The 20,942-nt window shown below is 44.3% G+C and overlaps 1 protein-coding gene across 1 annotated transcript in view; it reads left to right on the top strand.

The window, feature by feature from the left end:
* The first annotated feature begins 258 nt into the window (after positions 1-258).
* The window catches only part of FMNL2 (formin like 2), a 136,577-nt gene continuing 115,893 nt past the window's right edge, over positions 259-20,942 (top strand). The window contains exons 1-3 of the mRNA XM_085646226.1: positions 259-280; positions 2,424-2,598; positions 20,222-20,330. Coding sequence (XP_085502352.1) covers positions 259-280; positions 2,424-2,598; positions 20,222-20,330 — 306 coding nt within the window. The remainder of the gene's footprint in view (positions 281-2,423; positions 2,599-20,221; positions 20,331-20,942) is intronic.

Genomic DNA, 20,942 nt, shown 5'->3' with positions numbered 1-20,942 from the left:
GGATTCCCTCGAACTCCCCCCTGAAAGCAATGTCGTACGCTGAATTCCTCTTCCTCACCGGCAAAGGGCGGCGCTTCGGCCCCGCGGCACGTGATCAGAGGACGGCGGCCTCCTGGCCGGGCCCGCCCCCTCTCCTTCCTGCCTGCTTCCTGAGGCAGCTCTCGCCGGAGCTTCGACGGAGTCGCTGGCTCCCGGCCCCTCACCTCCTCAGCTCACTGGCACCGCAAGTCCACACAGAGGACCACCGGCCACGCGACCATGACGTTGGGGTCCGCTTCAGGTAGGGACCGGACACAAGTATTTTCGGGGAAGTGGGGGGGGGGAAAGAGTCTGGTGCGGCCCTCACGCGACCAGGAAGGCTCCGGGAGAGTTAAACAATATGGCCCAGTTTTCTTGCTACGGGTTGCGTCTCACCCTTCCAAGACCAGGGACACAAGGCGAAGGGTAACGGGTGCTGGATCCCACACGGGGACAGTGACGGAGACCCGATAGACTCCTGGGCTTGGGCACTATCACTTCTTCTATCAGTCAAAAGGGGGGTTTTGGCCACAACCGGCCAATCCTGCAATCCCCGGCAACAATGGATTCAGGGAGTAGGCGGCCCCAGGCGTTAATTCACTCCCTCGTCCCGGCTGTGTTCAGGGACCGGTCAGGTGGTTGAGGGTGGTGTCACTGCCGTAGATACCCTGGCAAATCCTGAGATCTGTCCACTCTTTGTCCAGCGCAGCCACCTCCCCACTCACGTGCCTTACTCCTGACTAGCCTGCCGCCTCACTCTCACCTAAAATGGCTGCCCTCCTGCCACCTCTATTTATCACCTTGGGCCTGACTTGCCAGAGGGGCCCAGAAGGTTCCGGAACCTCTCATGGTAGTCATGGCCCAGGTGCTGAGGTGACAGTTGGAGCCACCATTTTGTGCCTCTCACCTTCCCCATCTATTTCCCTCAGAGGAGCACCTTGCGTCTTTTCCTCAGGTGAAGTGGAAAAAAACACCCAGAACCTCTACATCAGCACCCAATAGTTAGGTAGACAGAAAAAATGAGGAGGGGGGAAGGGACAAAAATAATAAAATGAGGAGGGAACTGCCAATGGGCTGACAGGTCTAACAATCAATAAAGGCTTTAGATGTCGCCAGGGATGGGCTTCCTGGCTAATGTGGCCCTCCAAGCACAATAAGATTTTCAAACTCTCAAAATGTGTTGCATGCGCACACGTTCTGTTCCTCACTCACACAGTTATTGTTAAATATACTACGTAGCCCCCTTTTTTGCCAGCTACAATGGGGGCCATATGCAGCAGTAGAGGTTCATCCTATGGCTTGGGATTGAGTAGAGAGAAAATGTACAAGAGGGATTGTTGACTGAGGATGCTTCAGTATACATTTACCCTGCCTACTCCAGATGTGCTATATATATTCACTGTGAAATAATGATTCTGTATTGGGATGTGTGGCACTTGAGTGGCACATGCGAAACTCTGTGATCAGTGCAAGTTCATAATGGCAATGTTGAGGCCAGCAAATACTGTCAGTCATACTCCTTCCATTATTCCTTGCTTATAGACAGTGGGGGGGTAACATTCAGTCTTTTCTCCACACCTATATTGAATTGTAGGAAGGCGAACTAAGCTCAAGCCAAAGGTATTGCTCCGGCTGGGCTCTGAGGCCTGTTTGAAGAACGAACCACATACTAGCCTTTCGATGGCTTGGCTCGTACTTTCATTTTGGCACGCTCAAAAGCTGAGCTCTCCATATGATGTTGCTGGGTTGCCTACCTCTAGGTTGAAATTTATCTCCAAATGGAGGGATGAATGGGACTGTAACAATGCCTGCTAGTCATCATCGTTAACAAAGTATTGACCTTGTGCAAATCAGCAGACATTTATATGTGCAAATGTAAATGTATGTCCGTATTTTTAAATGTTTGGAAGTAATATTTATAGTTCCACACTGTACAGTCTACTACAATGTATAGAAAAATATATAGTTGATAAATGCTGTTATGTAAATTAAACGCATTAAAACATGAAAAAGAACCCAAACATATTGAAGACCTAAATGTTTGCTTTACGATTCAGTGCATGGAAGGAAGGCAAAATGAATGTATAAAAGTTATATTCATATGGTTGACTTGTTGGACACATTCTGATGGGGAAAAAATAAAGCGAATGCACACGTTGGTTCTTAATTAGTTAAAGCAAAATTAAGGTGGAGCAGCCTAGTGTGTATGCGTAAATCTTTCTAAATTATTTCCACACACCGTTAGTGTCAACTTTTGTCACATTCTCCTTTTGGCCACAGCACCATATTGCAGATGAAAAAAAGACCTTAGTAATTGGATAAAAGGTATCAAGGCGGCGATAGTGAGTCACGATACAAAGTGAAATGATGCACACTTCAGTTTGTCACAGATCCCTAATTTTTAGTATTTCTTCTGTTTCCTTTCAGTTTTGACTTCGAATGCTTGGAGAATAATGTGGAAAACTCGTTGGATAAATCGAAACCTTGGAGTAGGTCCATTGAAGACCTGCATAGAGGAACTAACTTACCATCCCCCGTTGGCAACAGCATATCCCGCTCCAGCAGGCATTCCACGCTCCGGTAAGTGACATTTTGCAAGTGCACTAATCATAACATCTACATGACGAGTTATACTCCACAGGCTCCAGTTTGTAGTGATACCCAATTGGCTCAATTTTTTCCAGTGAATGCAAGATAATACACACTCATTATACTGGCCTGTTTACTACGCCAAGAATGTGAAAAACCTGTCAGTTTTCCATTTTATAGGACTACAGAGACAACGTATTACAGTGCTAGATTTCAATGTGTGGGTTTCAACCATGGAAACAATTAATTCTGCATTGGTTCAACATTTCCTCGATTATGCAATTAATTCATTTTCCTGCTTATATTTTTGGATTTGTGGGCTATGCTTAAACGGGAATGGAAAATGTACCGTAACCAAGCAAAGATGAACAGGAAAAGGGTAGGAACAAATATGAGAACATATGTAATACTTCCCCTTTCTTTTTTTTAAATCTTTTAATGAACCAACGCAAGTGTGACATAGTAACACACTAAAATAGACTTCTATTACCGTGTGTACTTGGTAGGTTACTAAGACCCTGATCAACAAAGGTAGTTTTGGCCATAAAAAATCGTTTTTAATGCTAAAAATACTAAGGTTAGCGTCTACTATCAATCCACAAAAGGATTCCCGACTGACAAAAATGGATGTACTACTGCTGATATTATTTCCACGAGTGCAGAGTACTTCGCAGTAGTAAACCCCATGCTGTTTTTGGGAAATGGGTGTTACAAGGCGTGGCTTGTCGTGTAAGTTGGTGAACACCCACAAACATGTTTGTGGGCGTTCACATATTGAGATCTGAACCCTTCCCACCCTAGAAATGATTGTAAATTTACTCCGGTGAAAGGAAGAGCAACTCACCTTTCAGGATTACAAAAACTGTCTCACATTTAGGTTTGGTGTCAGTATAAGGGAAGGGCTTTCTTCACAGGGACAAATCTTCTCCCTGTGGAAAAGAGAAAAAAAGTGCTTTTGCGCTGCGTGCTTCATTCCCACTGTGCTTAAATCAATGCAATGTACATTTCTTCACACAGGAAATAGAATTTTTTAGAGATGTCATGACATTACACATAGTATTGTAATACAGTGTTTACCCAAGGTGCCGGACGACTCCTGGGTTCCCTTGTTATGTAGAAACTTTCTAAATAGTATTTCAGAAAACCTGCACCCCGCACCAGTCTTACGGCTGGGAAAGTTCGAATTCCCAAAAATACTAAGACTGCTCCTGTTTGTAAACATACTTTTGTTGAAGCAGATTGACCACTTTATTCTTGAATAGGGTCCAGATTACTTCATATGTAACCATTTAATGGTTATCAATAGTCATGTATACCATCCCTTGCTACTTGCAATATATATCACTCCTTACTTTTTGATATAATTACTATCAAAACGGCTTCTAGGCAATTGTTAAATTCTCCATAGAAGTTGTGTGGTATCTCATCTTTTACACATTCACGTTATCTGTCCTTGTCATCGCCATTTCTCTGTATTCTCTTAGCACCAGTGATAACTAGTAGTGCTTATCTCCTCACTGTTTCACAACCCCAGTGTGACACATGATCTCCTTCTTAAGAAGCCCCTATTCACCCGCATCTCCTCATCAGATAAAATATGTACTTTATTCTCTCATGCCTTGTACACAGGCCTTTCCACATCTTGTCACTTTCCACTAATCTTTACCACATTTTGGTCCATTTGCCAGAAATTACCTGTTTATTTTGGATTTGTGAGATAAACACTATGAATTAATTAATTCATGTTATCTGATAGAGACTTCTAGCTGCAAATTCCTTACCTTAGAATTATCCTCAGACGTCAGATTAGATCCAGAATTTTTCTGGAGCAGTACCCCTGCGTGCCAGTAAGTAGTATCGATTGGCTGCACGTGGCGTTGGCAGCATTGTCCTCGCAGTATGTGACGTGTGCGGTGCCTATATTGGCGCCACCCCAGCACAATGAGGTCAGCTCTTTTTTTTCTGCTCCAGTCAGCAGAGATCCGGAGAGAGCTACCCCTTCTGTCAATTTTTGACTCCGTTTTTTTCAACATTTGTCGAAAGGTTTTTGAGAGTCTTTTTTTCCTGGTGTGGCAGGAATGCCCTGTAGAAAGGCCGGCTTCAAGTCCTGCGGCACCTGTCACTGCCCTACATCAACTTCCGCGCCACAAACCCAAAGGCCTTGAGGGAGTAGTCCCTTAAGTTCCTGGCGGCATGACGTGCGATGGTCTCGATTTTGATCGAGAGGGAGGTTCTGGGTTCGCTTGCAAAGCCAAAATCTTCATCGCATTTGAAGTCGTCCGGTCACTCGGGTAAGCCTAACCGCAAGAAGAAGAGCAGGAAATCGAAGAGGTCTTTGACTTCACCTTATTCGTCAGCTGAAGAGACGAAGGAGCGTCAACATTTAAGGCCTGGCTCCATGGTTGAATTAAAATCTTGCCTGGACCCTGGAGACTGGATGGTAGCATAGCTTTGGATGTACAGGACGCATACTTCCACATTCCCGTCTTGCCTCCCCACAGGCTTTACCTGCGGTTCACGATGGGCCACGAACACTTGCAGTTCGCTGTGCTCCCTTTTGACCTTACCAGCACCCCTCTGGTTTTACCAAGGTGATAGTGGTGGTTGCAGATCATCTGCGAAGATCAGGGGTGACAGTCTTCCCCTATCTCGACGACTGTCTGTTGAAGGAGGGCTCAACCCAAGCTGTTACCTTCCAACTCCAGACTACGGTGGACCTCCAGCATTTTCTGGGCTTTGCTATCAACGTGCTGAAGTCACACTTGACTCCCTTTCATGAGAGCTGTTCTGGACATGTTGCAGTTTCAGGCCTATCCTCCCAAATGGTGAGTCCAGGATATCCAAGCTACAATACCGATGTTTCAGCCTCTATCCTGGATTTCGGTGAGACTTACTCTGACGCTGCTGTGCCTTATGCATCCTGTTGGTGACACATGCCAGCTGCGAGATGCGGGCTCTGAAATGGGACCTTAAGTTCCAGTGGGAGCAGCATCAGGGAAATCTCGCCAATGTAGTCCAGATCTTAGAGGGAACTACAAAAGATCTGCAGTGGTGGTTAACGAACCACGATTGTGTCTCCCTTTCCCAACCAGATCTGACAGCGGTGACAGATGTCACTCCTGGGATGAGGTGGCCATCTGAGAGAGACGAAGATCAGAAGCCTCTGGTCACTGGCAGAATCCAAACTCCACATCAACCTTCTGCAGCTCCAGGCTATCTTATCTTGCTGACAATAAAAGCCTTTCTATCCTCCATCAAGGGAAGACTAGTGCAGGTGTTCACGGACAACATCAGCGCCATGTGGTATTATAACAAACAGGGCGGGGTTGGGTCATGGACCCTTTGTCAAGAGGCCCTGCATCTCTGGACATGGCTAGAATGTCAGTGCATTTCCCTGGTGGTTCAACACCGGTGGAGTCTCTGAATGCCTGGGTGAACAAACTCACCCGAAGATGTCAAGCGGATCACAAATGGTGTCTCCATCCGAAGGTGGTGCAAGGTCTTTTTCAGCAGTGGGGAGAACCTTGGTTAGATCTGTTCGCCACCGTCGAATGCACAATGTCATCTGTTCTGTGCACTGGAGTTTCCAAGGTGGCTCTCGCTCTGAGACGCTTTTCGTCTTGAGTGGAGCTCAGGCCTCTTGTACACCTTTCCACCTATACCACTCCTGCCCAGATTTCTCAAGAAGGTCAGGAACGACCGGGCCCAAGTCATTCTTGTGACTTCAGACTGGGCTCAGAGAGTTTGGTATCCTGAACTGTTAAGCATGGCCATCGGTCCTCCAATCAGGTTGCCCCTTCGGGAGGATCTTCTGTCGCAGCAGCAGAGAAGGGTTCCCCACCCAAACCTGTCAATGCTCTGCCTTCTTGCATGGAGATTGAGCGGCAACAGTTACCAGCTTTCGACCTTCCACCTGAAGTCTGTGGTGTTATTCTGGCAGCCAGGCATCCCGCCACCAAAACTGTATACGCCTGCCGTTGGAGCAAGTTGTGACCTAGTGAGCAGAAAAGCGGGTGGAACCCTTTCTGCTCCCTTTTCTCAGGTCCTTCTCTTTATTCTTTTCCTTGCCCGGCAAGGCTCTGCTCTGGGCACCTTAAAAAGTTATCTTTCTGCTATCTCAGCCGTTCTGCAGTTGCCTAACCAGCCAGCCCTCTTCAAATCCTTTATTGTGCAGAAGTTCTTGAAAGGTCTGCAACATACGTTTTCTCCTTCTCCCTCTAGAATGCTTCAGTGGGACCTTATGCTTGTCCAGACGTTCCTGATGTGCGCTCCCTTTGAGCACTTGCACATCTGTCCACTCAGGCTCCTTACCATCATGACGTTACAACAAACAAATGATGGACGGAATGCTGACAATGCAGACATTCTCCCCCATCAAGAGATCTGGGTTAAATCCATCGTTCTTTTGCCCACTACGCCACCCCAGTTCAGACATGGCCACATGCAAATCAGTCTTGACCCTGTGCCTCATGGGAACAGTCCAGCCCGAACTGCCAAGCCATGTCTTCCCTGGACCGGAATCAAGCATCCTAGGACCGGTTTCTGGCTATCAGCCGTCATCAGCCAGGATAGCTTAAATCCAGTGGCGTAGTGAGCACGGGACCCACGTCTGGGAATACCCATCCCACTTAGGGCGAAAAGCGTTACAACAAACAAATGATGGACGGAATGCTGACAATGCAGACATTCTCCCCCAGTCAAGAGATCTGGGTTAAATCCATCGTTCTTTTGCCCACTACGCCACCCCAGTTCAGACATGGCCACATGCAAATCAGTCTTGACCCTGTGCCTCATGGGAACAGTCCAGCCCGAACTGCCAAGCCATGTCTTCCCTGGACCGGAATCAAGCATCCTAGGACCGGTTTCTGGCTATCAGCCGTCATCAGCCAGGATAGCTTGACTCCAGTGGCGTAGGGAGCACGGGTCCCACGTCTGGGAATACCCATCCCACTTAGGGCGAAAAGCGTTACAACAAACAAATGATGGACGGAATGCTGACAATGCAGACATTCTCCCCCAGTCAAGACCACTGGAGTCAAGCTATCCTGGCTGATGACGGCTGATAGCCAGAAACCGGTCCTAGGATGCTTGATTCCGGTCCAGGGAAGACGTGGCTTGGCAGTTCGGGCTGGACTGTTCCCATGAGGCACAGGGTCAAGACTGATTTGCATATGGCCATGTCTAAACTGGGGTGGCGTAGTGGGCCAAAGAACGATGGATTCAACCCAGATCTCTTGACTGGGGGAGAATGTCTGCATTGTCAGCATTCCGTCCATCATTTGTTTGTTGTAACCCTTACCATCATGACGGCATCCTGGTGGCAATAACATCTGCCCGGTCAGTGAACTTCAGGCTTTGTCATCCAAGCCTCCATACCTAAATATATTCTCGGATAAGCTGGTTCTTCGGAGAAGAGCTTCCTTTCGAACGTAAGTCGTCCTTCCCTTTCATGTATGCCAGTCCACCACTCTGCCTACTTTTTATGCTCCACTACATCCCCTTTCTGGAAGAGGATCGACTTCACTGGCTGGAACCAAAAAGAGTGTTATCATTCTACCGTCCGCGCATGAGAGAGTTCCCGTGGACCATCAACTCTTTTTGGGGTATGTTGGAGCAAAGAAGGGAAAGGCCATGCAGTAGCGGACCATCTCCTGATGGATTGTGCTCTGCATTAAAATCTGCTACGCATTGACCAAGAACGAACCCCTGAGAGCTTGCATGCGCATTCCGCCAGAGCCAAAGCTGAGACCACTGCATTAGCATGCGGAGTTCTGTCCTGGACATCTGCCAGGCAGCAGCATGGGCTTCTTTGCACTCGTTCACAAAGTTTTGTTGGGACAGACAATTTGCCTGTTAGGTCCTGCAGGACATTTTGGTTTGAAATTGTTTTGCAGACCCACCCTTGGGGAGGTCTTGTTTGGGTATCTATTCTAAGGTAAGGAATCTGTGGCTAGAAGTCTCTATCAGATGAATAAGTTACTTACCTTCAGTAACGTATTATCTGGTAGAGACTCTATTTAGCCACAGATTCCTTTCCGACCCACCCATCCTCCCCGCTTTGTGTGTGAATTTCTAGGGCCAGGGCTTTCGTCTTTCACAGCCTTAGTTTTCCACACCAGTGGTCAGCGTTATTCATGGTTGTGTTCTCCTGGCGTGGAAAAACAGAAAAAAAAATGTCAGCGCACTGGGGTGGCGCCTATATAAGCACCGCGCATGCCCCTCCTGTGGCCACGTGGAGCCGATAGACCGCCCCTACTGGCGCGCAGGGGTACTGCTCATGAAACAATTTCCCTATCTAGACTTGGGAATAATTCTAAGGTAAGGAATCTGCGGCTAGATAGTCTCTGCCAGTTAAGGCATTACCAAAAGTACGTAACTTGTTTTTTTTTTTTAATCAACTGATTGATGGTTCAGAAAATTGGCTCAGTACAACAAAATACAGATTAAAAGTGTACATAAAAGTAGGCACAACCTATTTCAGGGTCTTCCTAGAATGTATTAAGTTAAATAGAAATTACTTTCTAAGTGCACATCATAGCACAACCATAGTTTATTAAATAGCAATTCTCTCACCGACCCTTGGGTCAGCATGAATACCCGGACAATTCAGCTCCTTTCAACACTTAATTTTTATGAAAACATTAAATGCTCAATTCAAGTACAAAAGGTTAAGCAACAAAAACCCACTTCTTCCTACAAATTAAGTAAATAAAAAAACAATCTAAAGGTAACTTCTTACTACTCAAATAATGTTCTTAGTCCTTCCAGATAATTATGAAAGATGTTGCGTAAAGTCTCAGGATCGAGAGAGATGTGAATTCTCTAATGTTTAAATGGTACTGAGAAAGATTTGATTAGTGCTCTAGGCTATGTTGAGCATCGAAATCCTAATTATGGATACCCTGATTCTTGCATCTGTTTTTGGTTTTGCTGCCATCAATGTTGATCACGAATTTATGCCCGGTGAACGCTCCACAGGTACACATCTGACTCCTTTTCCGACAGAGGAACAGGATGCCCCACATACATTCAGAATCTGTCACCTACTTTCACAAACATTTACGTTTGTTATTTGTAAATATCTATTCAAATGGATTCTTACAAGGAAAAAAAACGTATTCTTAAATGTGTGTTCGTGTATTAATTGACCTAATTCCAAACACCCAACAAAAATCTCTAGCTGTATGTGTTACTTGAGTACCCATATTCTCAAAGGAGTGTTGCTTTTTTATGTACTGCTTACTATATTTTCCTGACAATTCGAATTACTTTAAGAATGACAACTACTTAACTTATTGCAGATCCCAATCTCAAAAGGATGTTGTTTTCTTCAGTTTGTGTCAGAGACCTTGTGGGATCGAGCAAAGGCATAGCTTGATTCTGTGGCAGATCTCACGAAGTAAACTTTTATTTTATGTGAACCCGAAGAAACCCTGTGCAATATGTTAGACAATTGTAACACGAATTCAAGTCGACCAGACCAATGCATAAAGAGTGCCGAGCACCTTTATGTATGTCTATACATGTATTTTATATGTATTGTTTTTTGTTGTTGTTTTTTTTTTTTTTAAATAAGATAAAGTTGGTGAGACTCTTAAACCTAAAGCTGTCTCTGGCCAGACATTAGAAAGGATAGTGTTACAGGTTTTATTCATTTACCAATAATCTACATTTGTGTAAAGCCCTCTAAAAGCACAGCCTCACACTCAGAATTCTGTACACGCTACCTCGAACAAGGGTTGGTGCTTAGTGGTAGACTTAAACACTGAAGTATTTTGCATCAGTGCAATTGCCTAACTGGAATATTGGCACTACTGAACCTTCCAAAATGCCAACTACTCGCAATTAAGGCCTGTAACTTGATCAAACCAGACTCTCTTTTTAATGATGATTCAACAGTATTTAAAAGAACAAGACGGTTATGTGTGGGTTGTGGTTAGTTTGTAAGTCTTTCCAGGCATGCCCTTTCTTACGTATAAGAACCATGATTAAAGTTGCTTATATGTCACTGATATTTTTTTAGGAAGGATGCATCCATGCCGCTGGTTTATTAGTCACTCCAAATTTGCCACTGTGTCTTGAAGTTGAAATCCTTTACGCCCCTTGCATCTCCATGGTGTTTAGTGATACTTCTGCTCTCTACCACTCCTATGTCTAACCTTTCTGAATCCCGCGGTTGTGGTAAATCCCCACATTTTCCTGGCTTACAGTGGCTTCGGTTTCCTGTGCTGTGCTTTGCATCCAGCCTCATTTTCCACCCACTCTGGGTTATTGCTCTCTCCTTTCATCATCTTCTCACTCCTCCCACTAACTGCCCTGAATTTGAACTTAAGTCTCACACATAGAGCTCTCTTGGCTGCGCACCACCCGTAGATCAAATCTAAAAACCCTTTCTTCTTACGAGCAAGAATAATGTCCCAAATCAGAGCAAACACAAAAAGATTTTTCTAGCTTACTTGCATCCAAAGAACAGGTAGAGGGTGGTCTGCAGTAGTGCAAACATACCCCAGACAAAGAAAAGGTGCAACACGAGTGCCCATGCACAAACACAAATATAGTACAGTACAGTCAGTAACATAAGCTTATTTACACATTTACGTAGGACATGTACTGGATCATAAGCAGCGGCAGTACAAGCTTTACCTATACACGCACTCATGCACACTCAATGTAACTCAGCCATTTCACTTCCTGGCACACACAAGATAGCCCCAGCACAAACTCAAAGAAACTGTACTTCACACACGTACAATCACCCCACCACTAAACAAGCATTGGCAAAGCCTATAAGTCTTGATTTTTCGAGCGTTTGAACTATCAGCGTTGTAAATGACAATGTCTTTGATCCGTATGTTATGGGGTGGAGTGGATGTATGTGGTGTGGAGTTGAATTACGTGGGTTGTATTGGAATTGTGTGGCGTGGAATTGTGGTGTGTCGAGTGTATTTGTGTAGTGGAATTGTGTGGCATTGGGTGCAGTGTAATTGTGTGAATAGTAATGTGGTTTTGAGTGTACTAGAATTATGTGAAGTGGGATTGTGTGTCATGGAGTGTAAATATGTGGAATTCTTTTGTGTTGTGGAGTGCTGTTGAATTTTGTTGCATGATGTGGAATTCTGTGGTGTGGATTGGATGTATGTGGTGTGTTGTGTAATTGTGTTGTTGTGTTGTTGAGGTGTATGTGGTTTGTTGTTGAATTATGTGTTGTGGAATGTAAATATGTGGAGTTGAATTGTGTATCGTGGAACTGGTAGAACAGTGTGAGTCATCCATGTCACAATAATGGATATTAACTTGTCTGTTGCATTTTGAAAGAAGGCGTATGACCACTTAAAACCACCTCATCCTGTTGGCCAATCACATTATGGGAAGTTGAGTCACATCACAACCCCCTCCCCTACAGATGGTGAGTGGCACCAAAATGTATCCACACCGCAGGGGGCAAACCCCTGGAACATGGCAAGGTTCTAAAAGTTAGCTTAGCTTGCCTAGGCAGAGCAATTTATGAACAGCACACTGCTAAAAATATTTTCCTGATTGAGTTCCGATAATTGATTTATCTGCTGATGCACTACATTATAGCTTTAAATGGCAGACACCATCACTTCATTTTGTATCCCAGTGATGTTGTGATTGTCCTAACGTCTGCTTAAATACCCGGATACTGTGAAACAAACTAGTACTCGCAGTGGTATTTTTTAGATCAATAAGTTTCAAACCTGAACAAGTAATTTAGGACTGAGAGCCTTGAGTAAAAACAGAACTCTGAGCCAGCTCGCATTATTGATCGGCTAAAGTCCTGGCCGACGCCACATCCCACACATCCATGCATAATTTACTGCTGGGTTGTTTTTGCTGTTTTGTATAGCGCAAACTCGACCCGAAGGTATTGGAGCGCTTTATATGAGCACCAGTTACATTATACAAGGACACATTCCTTTTTAGTAGGCACGGGGACATTAAGTGATTTGCCCAGAGTAATAGAATGTTAAGCTGACCTGAGACTCGAGCTCTAAAGTCAGCCGGACTGGCCGTTACACCACCTCCTCTCCACCAAGAGAATGGATTGCCTGGTACAACTGTACCAGAAATGTCTCCAGGCACCAAGTCTCCCTTTCCTGCTATGCTACGGGCTAGCATTGAAGTAGAAATGAGTACAACTAATAGCCTAGCAAGGCAACCACGGGTTTTGGTGCGAACAGGGCAAATGTGACCCTACACACTTCCCATCTGTCTTACTCTTGCAGTTTATCAATGTTTTCAAGATTTTTCTCCCTATTTTCACCCATTTCTGCCCCTTGTTATTTCTTTCTCTGGGTTAATGCTGATGATGAAAAACAAAACAGACATGTGGCTGACTCACTTCCAACCCTAGTGGCTTTTAAAAGAGGCTGGCCTGTTAAGAAATGTTGGGGCTGGTTTTATACTGAAACCTTAGCGTATGATATAAATCTCGTCGGCTTTGTTTTAAAGGGATGGCTAATGTACAGGAGGCAGCTATCCATTACAAGTCTGCTCTGTTATCGTACCTTTCTATGAACTTGTCGATGCTCCGGCATCCCCACCGCCCCCAAACTCGCATCTGTGCCATCACCACACTGATCAAAACAAGGGATATTTGTATGCAATGCATGCAACTAAGCTTGCATGGAAGCAATAGCCTACTTATCCTTCTAGGTATGTGCGCCCTTAGAAGACCACCTCTTTCAAATGGTTTGTATGCCATTTGACAGTCCAAGCAACTAAGAATTCTTAGACAGCGAAGAAGACATTTTTGCATGACGCTGCCTGTTAGACACCAACTTAATCGGATGTGTTGTTTGTTCCTGCATACCTTTCAGGAAACTTGGGAAAAAGTCATAGAATAGATATAATACTTTTTCTCGACCCATACTGTACATCAAATTACCTTAGCCAGTTTCTCTGACTGTTTGGGATAAAGGCCACTTTTCTTTACCAAAAGCCTAGATTTTATCTCCTTATTACAGAGCTGAATTCTCTTGCTGTGCCCAGTTGTTCAACTTTAGCTCAGTCGTGGGGGAAGACAATACATAACATAAAGGAAGGCCTGCTTGATGCTCCTCCTACAACAAAGGACCAGCCTGAAAAGACACTTGATTCCCCACCTATCTGCAGTAGTGTGCTACATGCACCAATATGGAAAACATTTAACTATGACCCTCAAGAAAAAAAAATCATTGCTAATGAAGAAACTCTGATCATATTGTTTTTTCGGTGAAGGTATGGGAAATTGTGTGGTCATCGCTATGGCCAACAAAACTACTAATTTACACCAAAGGACAAAGAGTAGAAAGTTAACTGAAACAACTCGGTTATCACAGGCAGAAAAGTGCGCACCTTTTTATGTCTACGTTTTTTCCCAAGGAGAGGCAAGTTTGGAGCAGAGGTGTGCTCCGGGAGCCCTTTCGCGGTCCGATATCAAGCCCCCACTTCAAAAACACCACCTAGGCACCTTTTGCCTGAACCTTCAAGCAAGACTTACTTTTGAGGTGCTGCCTGACTTGATTTCACATGCTTACCTTTCCCGCTGATTTTTTGCCACTAAATACACGATTCATTAGACACTCCAAAAAGGTCTTAACGGTCAAAGGGAATTTCAGTCAGATAAAGGACAAACTCTTAAGCTTTGGCAATCAGGTAACTGCAGTCATATGTTGTTGCAATCAAAATATTGACAATAAAACATTGAAAGTAACAAACATTATTCTTTCGCTTGGCCAGAAAATACAAGCAAAATAACGAGTTTGTAAGGAGGAGCCAGTAGGGTAAAATGATGCCAAACCACTAATAGACCATTGTGCTCTTTGCAAATAATGTGCCACCAATGTTATGTGCAGGAAAAAATACAGTTCATGGTACTGTAGAGGGTCGAAAAATGTAGTGTGCTGGTGCCACTGAAAGATTCTCAATTAGTCTTACTGTAGGCCCATCTGCTGTGCTAGCTAAACAACTGCCATCAAATGGTAATTTTCATGAATCGAACATAAGCCTAACCAAGGTGTCAAACAAATAAGAACATTGTGCTGCCTCCATCAAAGCCACTGGTCCCCCGTCCCGCACTCTCTTCCGCGGGTTACACAGCAGAGCCACGCACTCACCCCCATAGTAAACTAGAGCGTGGCCCAGCACCTGCGGAACACTTGCACATAAAGTAAAACACTACCATCTGGTAAACCGTCAAGAAAGGATGTCACATGCACAAAGTTACTCCCCTTGTAAAGACCTGAAGCGTGTTTCTAGTCAACGTGTCCAATATCTCGTAAATAACCACATCTCCGCACCCAGACACCAATACCGCATTTGAACGCATCCAAAACACCCCCAAACACCGGCAGTTTTATAACCTGACTAAAAATGTGTTTAATCACTCAGCTGAAGAGCACCGCAACAGGCACCGCAATGGGAACGGCCAAAAAGTCCCTGCAAGGCATGGATGGTGACATCCATGCTGTGCTGGAACTGGGGGGAATACAGACAGGGAGTTGCATGTTGTGCTCCCCGAATGCATCCCCATTGCGGGGTAATTCTTAGGCAGGTTTCTCAAATATAGGGGTGTAGAGAAGTAATACGCTAATGAAAGACTCCGATGGGTAAGGGTACATTGTACCCAGTTAACCTAATAACTAACGACAAAGGCAACTAAAATACATGGGTAAATTGTAGAGAGAATGTCTAGTAATGAAAGTTACAGGCTCCTGAAAGTGAGATGTGATCTTAGCTATGTAGCCTACTAATGAAATGTTAGCCATGTAGCCTACTATTGAAATGTTAGCATGTAGCCTACTAATGAAATGTTAGCATGTAGCCTACTAATGAAATGTTAGCCATGTAGCCTACTAATGAAATATTAGCCATGTAGCCTACTAATGAAATGTTAGCATGTAGCCTACTACTGAAATGTTAGCCATGTAGCCTAGTAATGAAATGTTGGAGGAAGCCACCCCATTTAGCTTTCTAATAAATAAAGAACCCCCGTAAACTGAAGGGGTTTGTTGTATACAATTAATCAATGTGGTTTCGAGCTAGTTTGACTCCTAAAATGTAGGGGTACTTTTATAGGCAGGCAATTTATTAATGAAAAATGTAAGCTAATAAAAGGCTGGGTGTGGAATTGTTAGCTTAGTTATTAATGAAAGACGCTGGCTCGTAAAATGTATGAGTATGCTTTAGCCTGATAATTTACTAATAAAATACGCTTTCTCTTAAAATGTAGGACGTCTTAGCTTGATAATGCACTAATTAGACAGAATCCTAAAATGTAGATGTATATCATATCATACTCTGGTAATAAACTAACATATGCGTTAGGCTTCTAAAATGGAGGGATAGGTCCTAGTCCAGTTATTTCTTGATTAACGACACAGGATTCTAAAATGTAGGGATTGGTGGTAGAAACCTAATCTAGTCATCAGAGTGGCTGGCTCCTCAGAGGTAAGGTGTAAGCCATAACCAGGAGAAATCCCAATAAAAGACGCAACTTCATCAGATCGCGGAGTAAATCATAGCCATTGTAATATATATGTGGCCAGGTAATGCGTGTGGCAGAAGATCAGCTGGAAAATGAGTGAATCCGTTTCTGTAACATAACCCTGTTGATTGCTAAAGTTTCCGTAAATACAGCATTTCAGGCTGCAAGGAGGGTTTGCCTCGTTACAAAGACAACAGCGAGTTTCACCATTCATTTGTAAAGAGTGATACATAAATCGATAGCACACATCCTGTGACAGGGTAGGAAAGGTGCATTGCTCATGGCCTGTTATCATGATGGTGTGTACACTGAGGCTCGCCTCTCGAGGTCACTTCTTAACATGTCTAGAGCGCGCCCAGCCCCTTCACGAGCAGGCGCCAAAGCTGGCGCTGCCGTAGGAATGACTCGATGTCAGCAGATATGTTTGTCATAGTTTGGAATGTGGTCTGCGGCTTTCCTCACACTTCCTCAATCGCGCGAGTCACTCGGTCAGCAAGGTGAAGACAGGAAGCCGCGCAGAGAGTGAGGCATAGGTACCGGAAGTGCGGCTCTAATCACAGCGAGGGAGGGCTGGCATGCTGCCTTCTTAAGGTGTGAATTGTGCATCTCTGCACACGGTTGATTAAAGCTGGCATAAACCTGGACATTTTCCACGGCTTGTGTTTTGCCGTCACAGGCTTGTTTGTGGAACGCGGAGCATACAGAGCCTTAGTGTAATGAGGTTGTCGTTTTATTTTTATACATGTCTATCTCTTTTAGTGAAATCTCTCCTCTATATTTAACCGTTTACTCTTAACCTTCCCACCTCTCTTTTTTCTCTCTCACCACATCTGTGTGTATGTTACATATATATGTGAAATTTGGTCCGATAAAACGTACTATTACTTGCACATCTTCACATATATTGGCAGCAGTTAAAAGATACATGTTCACGCAGTATACCTTATGTGCACGCTGCATCAGGTTATGCGTGTTATAATAAGGGCGTTAAGTAGAATGAAAAAACTGGGGGAGGGGGGTGGGTGTCTCTAGGGGCGTGGACGACAATGTAATTAAGGGTGTGACTTAAAAGCACGTAAACTAAAAATCTGTGCTTAGCACAGACCGCCACCTGACTTGTATTTTGCTGATTCTGTCATTGTATCCAGATATATGATACAAGAAGTAACCTCATACCTACAACAAGTCAGGACTATTGATTTTGCCAATGGTTGTTAGTTGCATGAGATAAATAAGCAGCAACTATGGCTTGTTATATATAATATTGAAAAATCTTCCAATTAAAGCCCTGGTGGCACCACGACAATGTTGTTGCTCGTAAGTTTCAAAAAGAGAAGGGAAATCCAGAGAGAAAACGACTCTTTAAAGGATTTCCCTTCCCCTACAACCCTCACCTGGCATGACGTCATGCCGTAACTTCTCCACTAGGGAGACTCACTTGAGCAGTGTGGGCACCCGCATCAATGTGCCCGCTGTCACTGCGGTCCGGAAAAGAGCGGAACAAAGCCGAGCCTTCTAGGGACCCGTTTCGAGGCCCACTGTCAAAAAGTACCGGTGCTCAGCACCGGTGAGACCCGGCCCACTTAAAGCCCCAGTTATAGTCCTAATTAACTCCTAGTAGCCCTAGTCAGTGTACTCATTTCACCCTTATGTCATGATTCTGCATAAACTCATTCTGTTAAAACGATTACTCTTGAAAATCCATGTCACTGTGGAGATGCAGCTTTCAGGGAGTAGGGACTGTGGCTAGTAGTGGTTCCTGGCAGCGCAATGACTCCTGCCTGACTCAGGCTTTCTCAATGTCGGACAGTGTGCATGAGTCCACCCAGCCCTCTTTCACTGTGAATATCACGGGGAATTCTGCCCACCCTTTTACCGCAAGATGAATGCGTGCGTGCGTGCTTGTGCGTGTGCACGTCGTCAGTGAACTTAATTTAGGGAAAGTGACTAGTATTACAATCCCTCGAAGGCCCAGGTTGTTGTAAAGCAGAAGTAGCATTTACTAAAGACAAACACCGCGCAGAGCTGCGTGATTACAATAGCACCGCATTATGCGCGTTGAATCCAGCGGAGCGCGTTTCTTTTTCATGACTGCAAGGAAACCATTTCTATGCAGCAATTATGGCAGTTTTGTGCAATGAGCATGTTTGTTAAGCACCTGTGGTGCAATTACAGAGCTGTTATTTTTCACAGAAAACCCTACAATTTTCTTTTTTACTCCCCGGGGGCGCAGCCGCTGTAAATACCAGTGGTACTAGGATGAATGGGGCAGCACGGAGCCCCGCGGGCCCCCCCCTATCTGTCTGGAGGCCCGAGCTGACATTTCAACGCGCCTTTCAGGCTCGTGGCTTGACAGGGGTGAAATGGGCGGAGGTTCTGGGGTGTTACACACTCCTGATAAATGCAGTCTGTACTAAATAGTTAGGCACAGGTGCTTTAAGTCTAGTATGGTCAGATGTTTGCCGGATTTCACTTGGGATTTTTACATACACCTGCAGATAAAACCGCACACACACTCTTGTCTCTCTTTTAAAGGTCTTAAAATTGTTATTTTATAAAATATTGAGTTTTAAGTACCCCTCACAATCCGCACTCGTCTCCTTTCCTACCGCTCCTTGAGCCCCTCTCCTGCTCTGTTGGTCACATAATGTATTTTCACCAGTGTTATTGTTGGGTATTCTAAAGCCCCCCTCAATCTTACTGAGCAAGCAAGCTGCGCCCCTGAAGATGGGGTCACCGATACAGGCACTAGTGTGGAGAATCGAGCAGCCAGTCATTGCTGGGTTTAGGTATGCCTATAGGAGAAACACAAACGCGATGTTTACAGTCCGCATTTCAGTACAGAGGACACCCCCAAACTGCTGCTGTCACTGGGTACCCCATATACTCTATGTACCCAGACTCTGTGCCTGCTTCCTTCCCTACGGTCAGGTAAACCCGTTTATAAGCATGGCGTTGCGGCAGCACTCTGAGGGAATGTGGTTTATTACCACCGCCTCTAGTTTCCGCGACATGGTCCTGGTTCTATAGAAAATAATCTATGTTAAATGCTCTCCTTAATGATTGCGTAAGGCCCGCCCTCTCCTCTACTACTTCCTGTAGCATCCCAGACAACACAACTTGCAGTGGATGGAAACTGGGTCAGGGAGAGAGGGAACACAAGCACAATGACAAAGAAAACCCGGACTCGGAGTAATGAAGCTTACCTGTAAGGAATGGCCTAGTTTTATTGTAAGGCAGTCGTTTGAAGGATAGGCCACAGAAAAAAAAGATGTGAAGCTTTAGCTGAATGTTGTAGGGAATTTTGCAATTTTGTACTGGCAATAAAAGACTCGTTATGGCACATAAGGGTCCATACTTACATTGGCGAGAGCTACATAAAGAACAGACCTATGGAACTTTCTTAGGCCATGCCTGCCTTGCATTAAGAAGGCAGTGATGCCAGGATACAGAGCCAGGATGTCAGTCCATAGAGATTTAATCATAAACTGATCTTGGAAAGAGGGATAAATATTGATTGTGCACTAGAAGTGAAACAGTCCTTGTGTTCATTCACCAAACACCACATCTTCTCATTTTACTTTTCTTTGAAATTAATTGAAGCAAATCTAAGTTGATTCTCGGAGAACATAGGCTTTTTTGCATTTTTTGTTTTTGAATTCCTCCAACGGACAGTGTTTTTTCTATTTACCCGCTATATGGAGGACGTTTCTGTGTCTACAAATGTATTCAAATATTAGGATTTTACTGTTCTGGAATGACGGTCATTCCAAATGAGAGGACTCTGTTATTTGGAATTTAGAGTCAATTTATCCACAGTTGTGGGGATGTTTCGGTATAGCAAATATGTTATGTGGTTTTCAGCACCCGGCGGAAACCATTGTCTGCAATTTTGCAATATGTTGTTCGAAGAATACATTACAGACTATGGTTTCCCCAAAAGCTGATCTTTGTATTGGTCACGTGTATCTAACAAAATGACTAACACATTCCCAGAATACATTTCCTAAGTAAACATAGCATCTTAACTTCACTCTTCCAAGGTTGTAATGTTTTGTGTACCGTATCACAAGTTAGATTGTTGTAGATACTTCTGTGCTCACAAACATTATCTTTTATCCGCAGATACAGTACGCTGCCCAGCCGAAGAACACTTAAAAATTCCAGATTAGTCAGTAAGAAGGATGATGTCCATGTGTGCATCATGTGTTTGCGGGCCATAATGAACTATCAGGTATTTTACATCCTCTATGTCTGAACATAAATCATTTGTTTTAGCCAACACTATCTAAGTCAGAAAAACATTGACGTCCCCTTTGTTAAGATTGTTGCATATCTTTTGCTTCTAAAATCAATCGCCTGGCCACAGAGTGCAGGTAAGCGGATTAGCAGAGTTCTCAGACTCTCAGCATTTTTTTGAAACGCTAGCTTAATAAATCAATTCTTCACAAGTGATGCACATTTTTTGCAACAGTGTGCTTTATTTTTGCATCGTGTAGCGCAGTGGCATCTAGGCTAACAGAAGCCATGCTTATGCTCACGCATTACTTGACTCTTGTGTCAGCCTTCACATTATCACCTCCTCACTTCTATTTTCCATCTTTGTGGTCCATTCAATTCGCTACTAGTGGGCCTTTCACCACATGGTTTCATGGACAACAAACTATGTAGCCCATCTCTCAGGTGACTACTTATGCCTGTTGAGTACGCATGTCGCTCTTAATTTCCTGTTGGGGTTTGCATACAAGACCACTGCAGATATTGTCCCCGTACTATTATTTCCATCTGTTGTTGAGGACTGTATACTTGATGATGTGTCCAGTTTTGTCTTTCTAGCATCTGAAGG

The sequence above is a fragment of the Triturus cristatus genome, chromosome 3_1, assembly GCF_964204655.1.
Source record: "Triturus cristatus chromosome 3_1, aTriCri1.1, whole genome shotgun sequence".
Taxonomy (NCBI): Eukaryota; Metazoa; Chordata; class Amphibia; order Caudata; family Salamandridae; genus Triturus; species Triturus cristatus.
The sequence above is the reverse complement of the archived record's forward strand: the minus strand, read 5'-3'. Positions and strand labels throughout refer to the sequence as shown.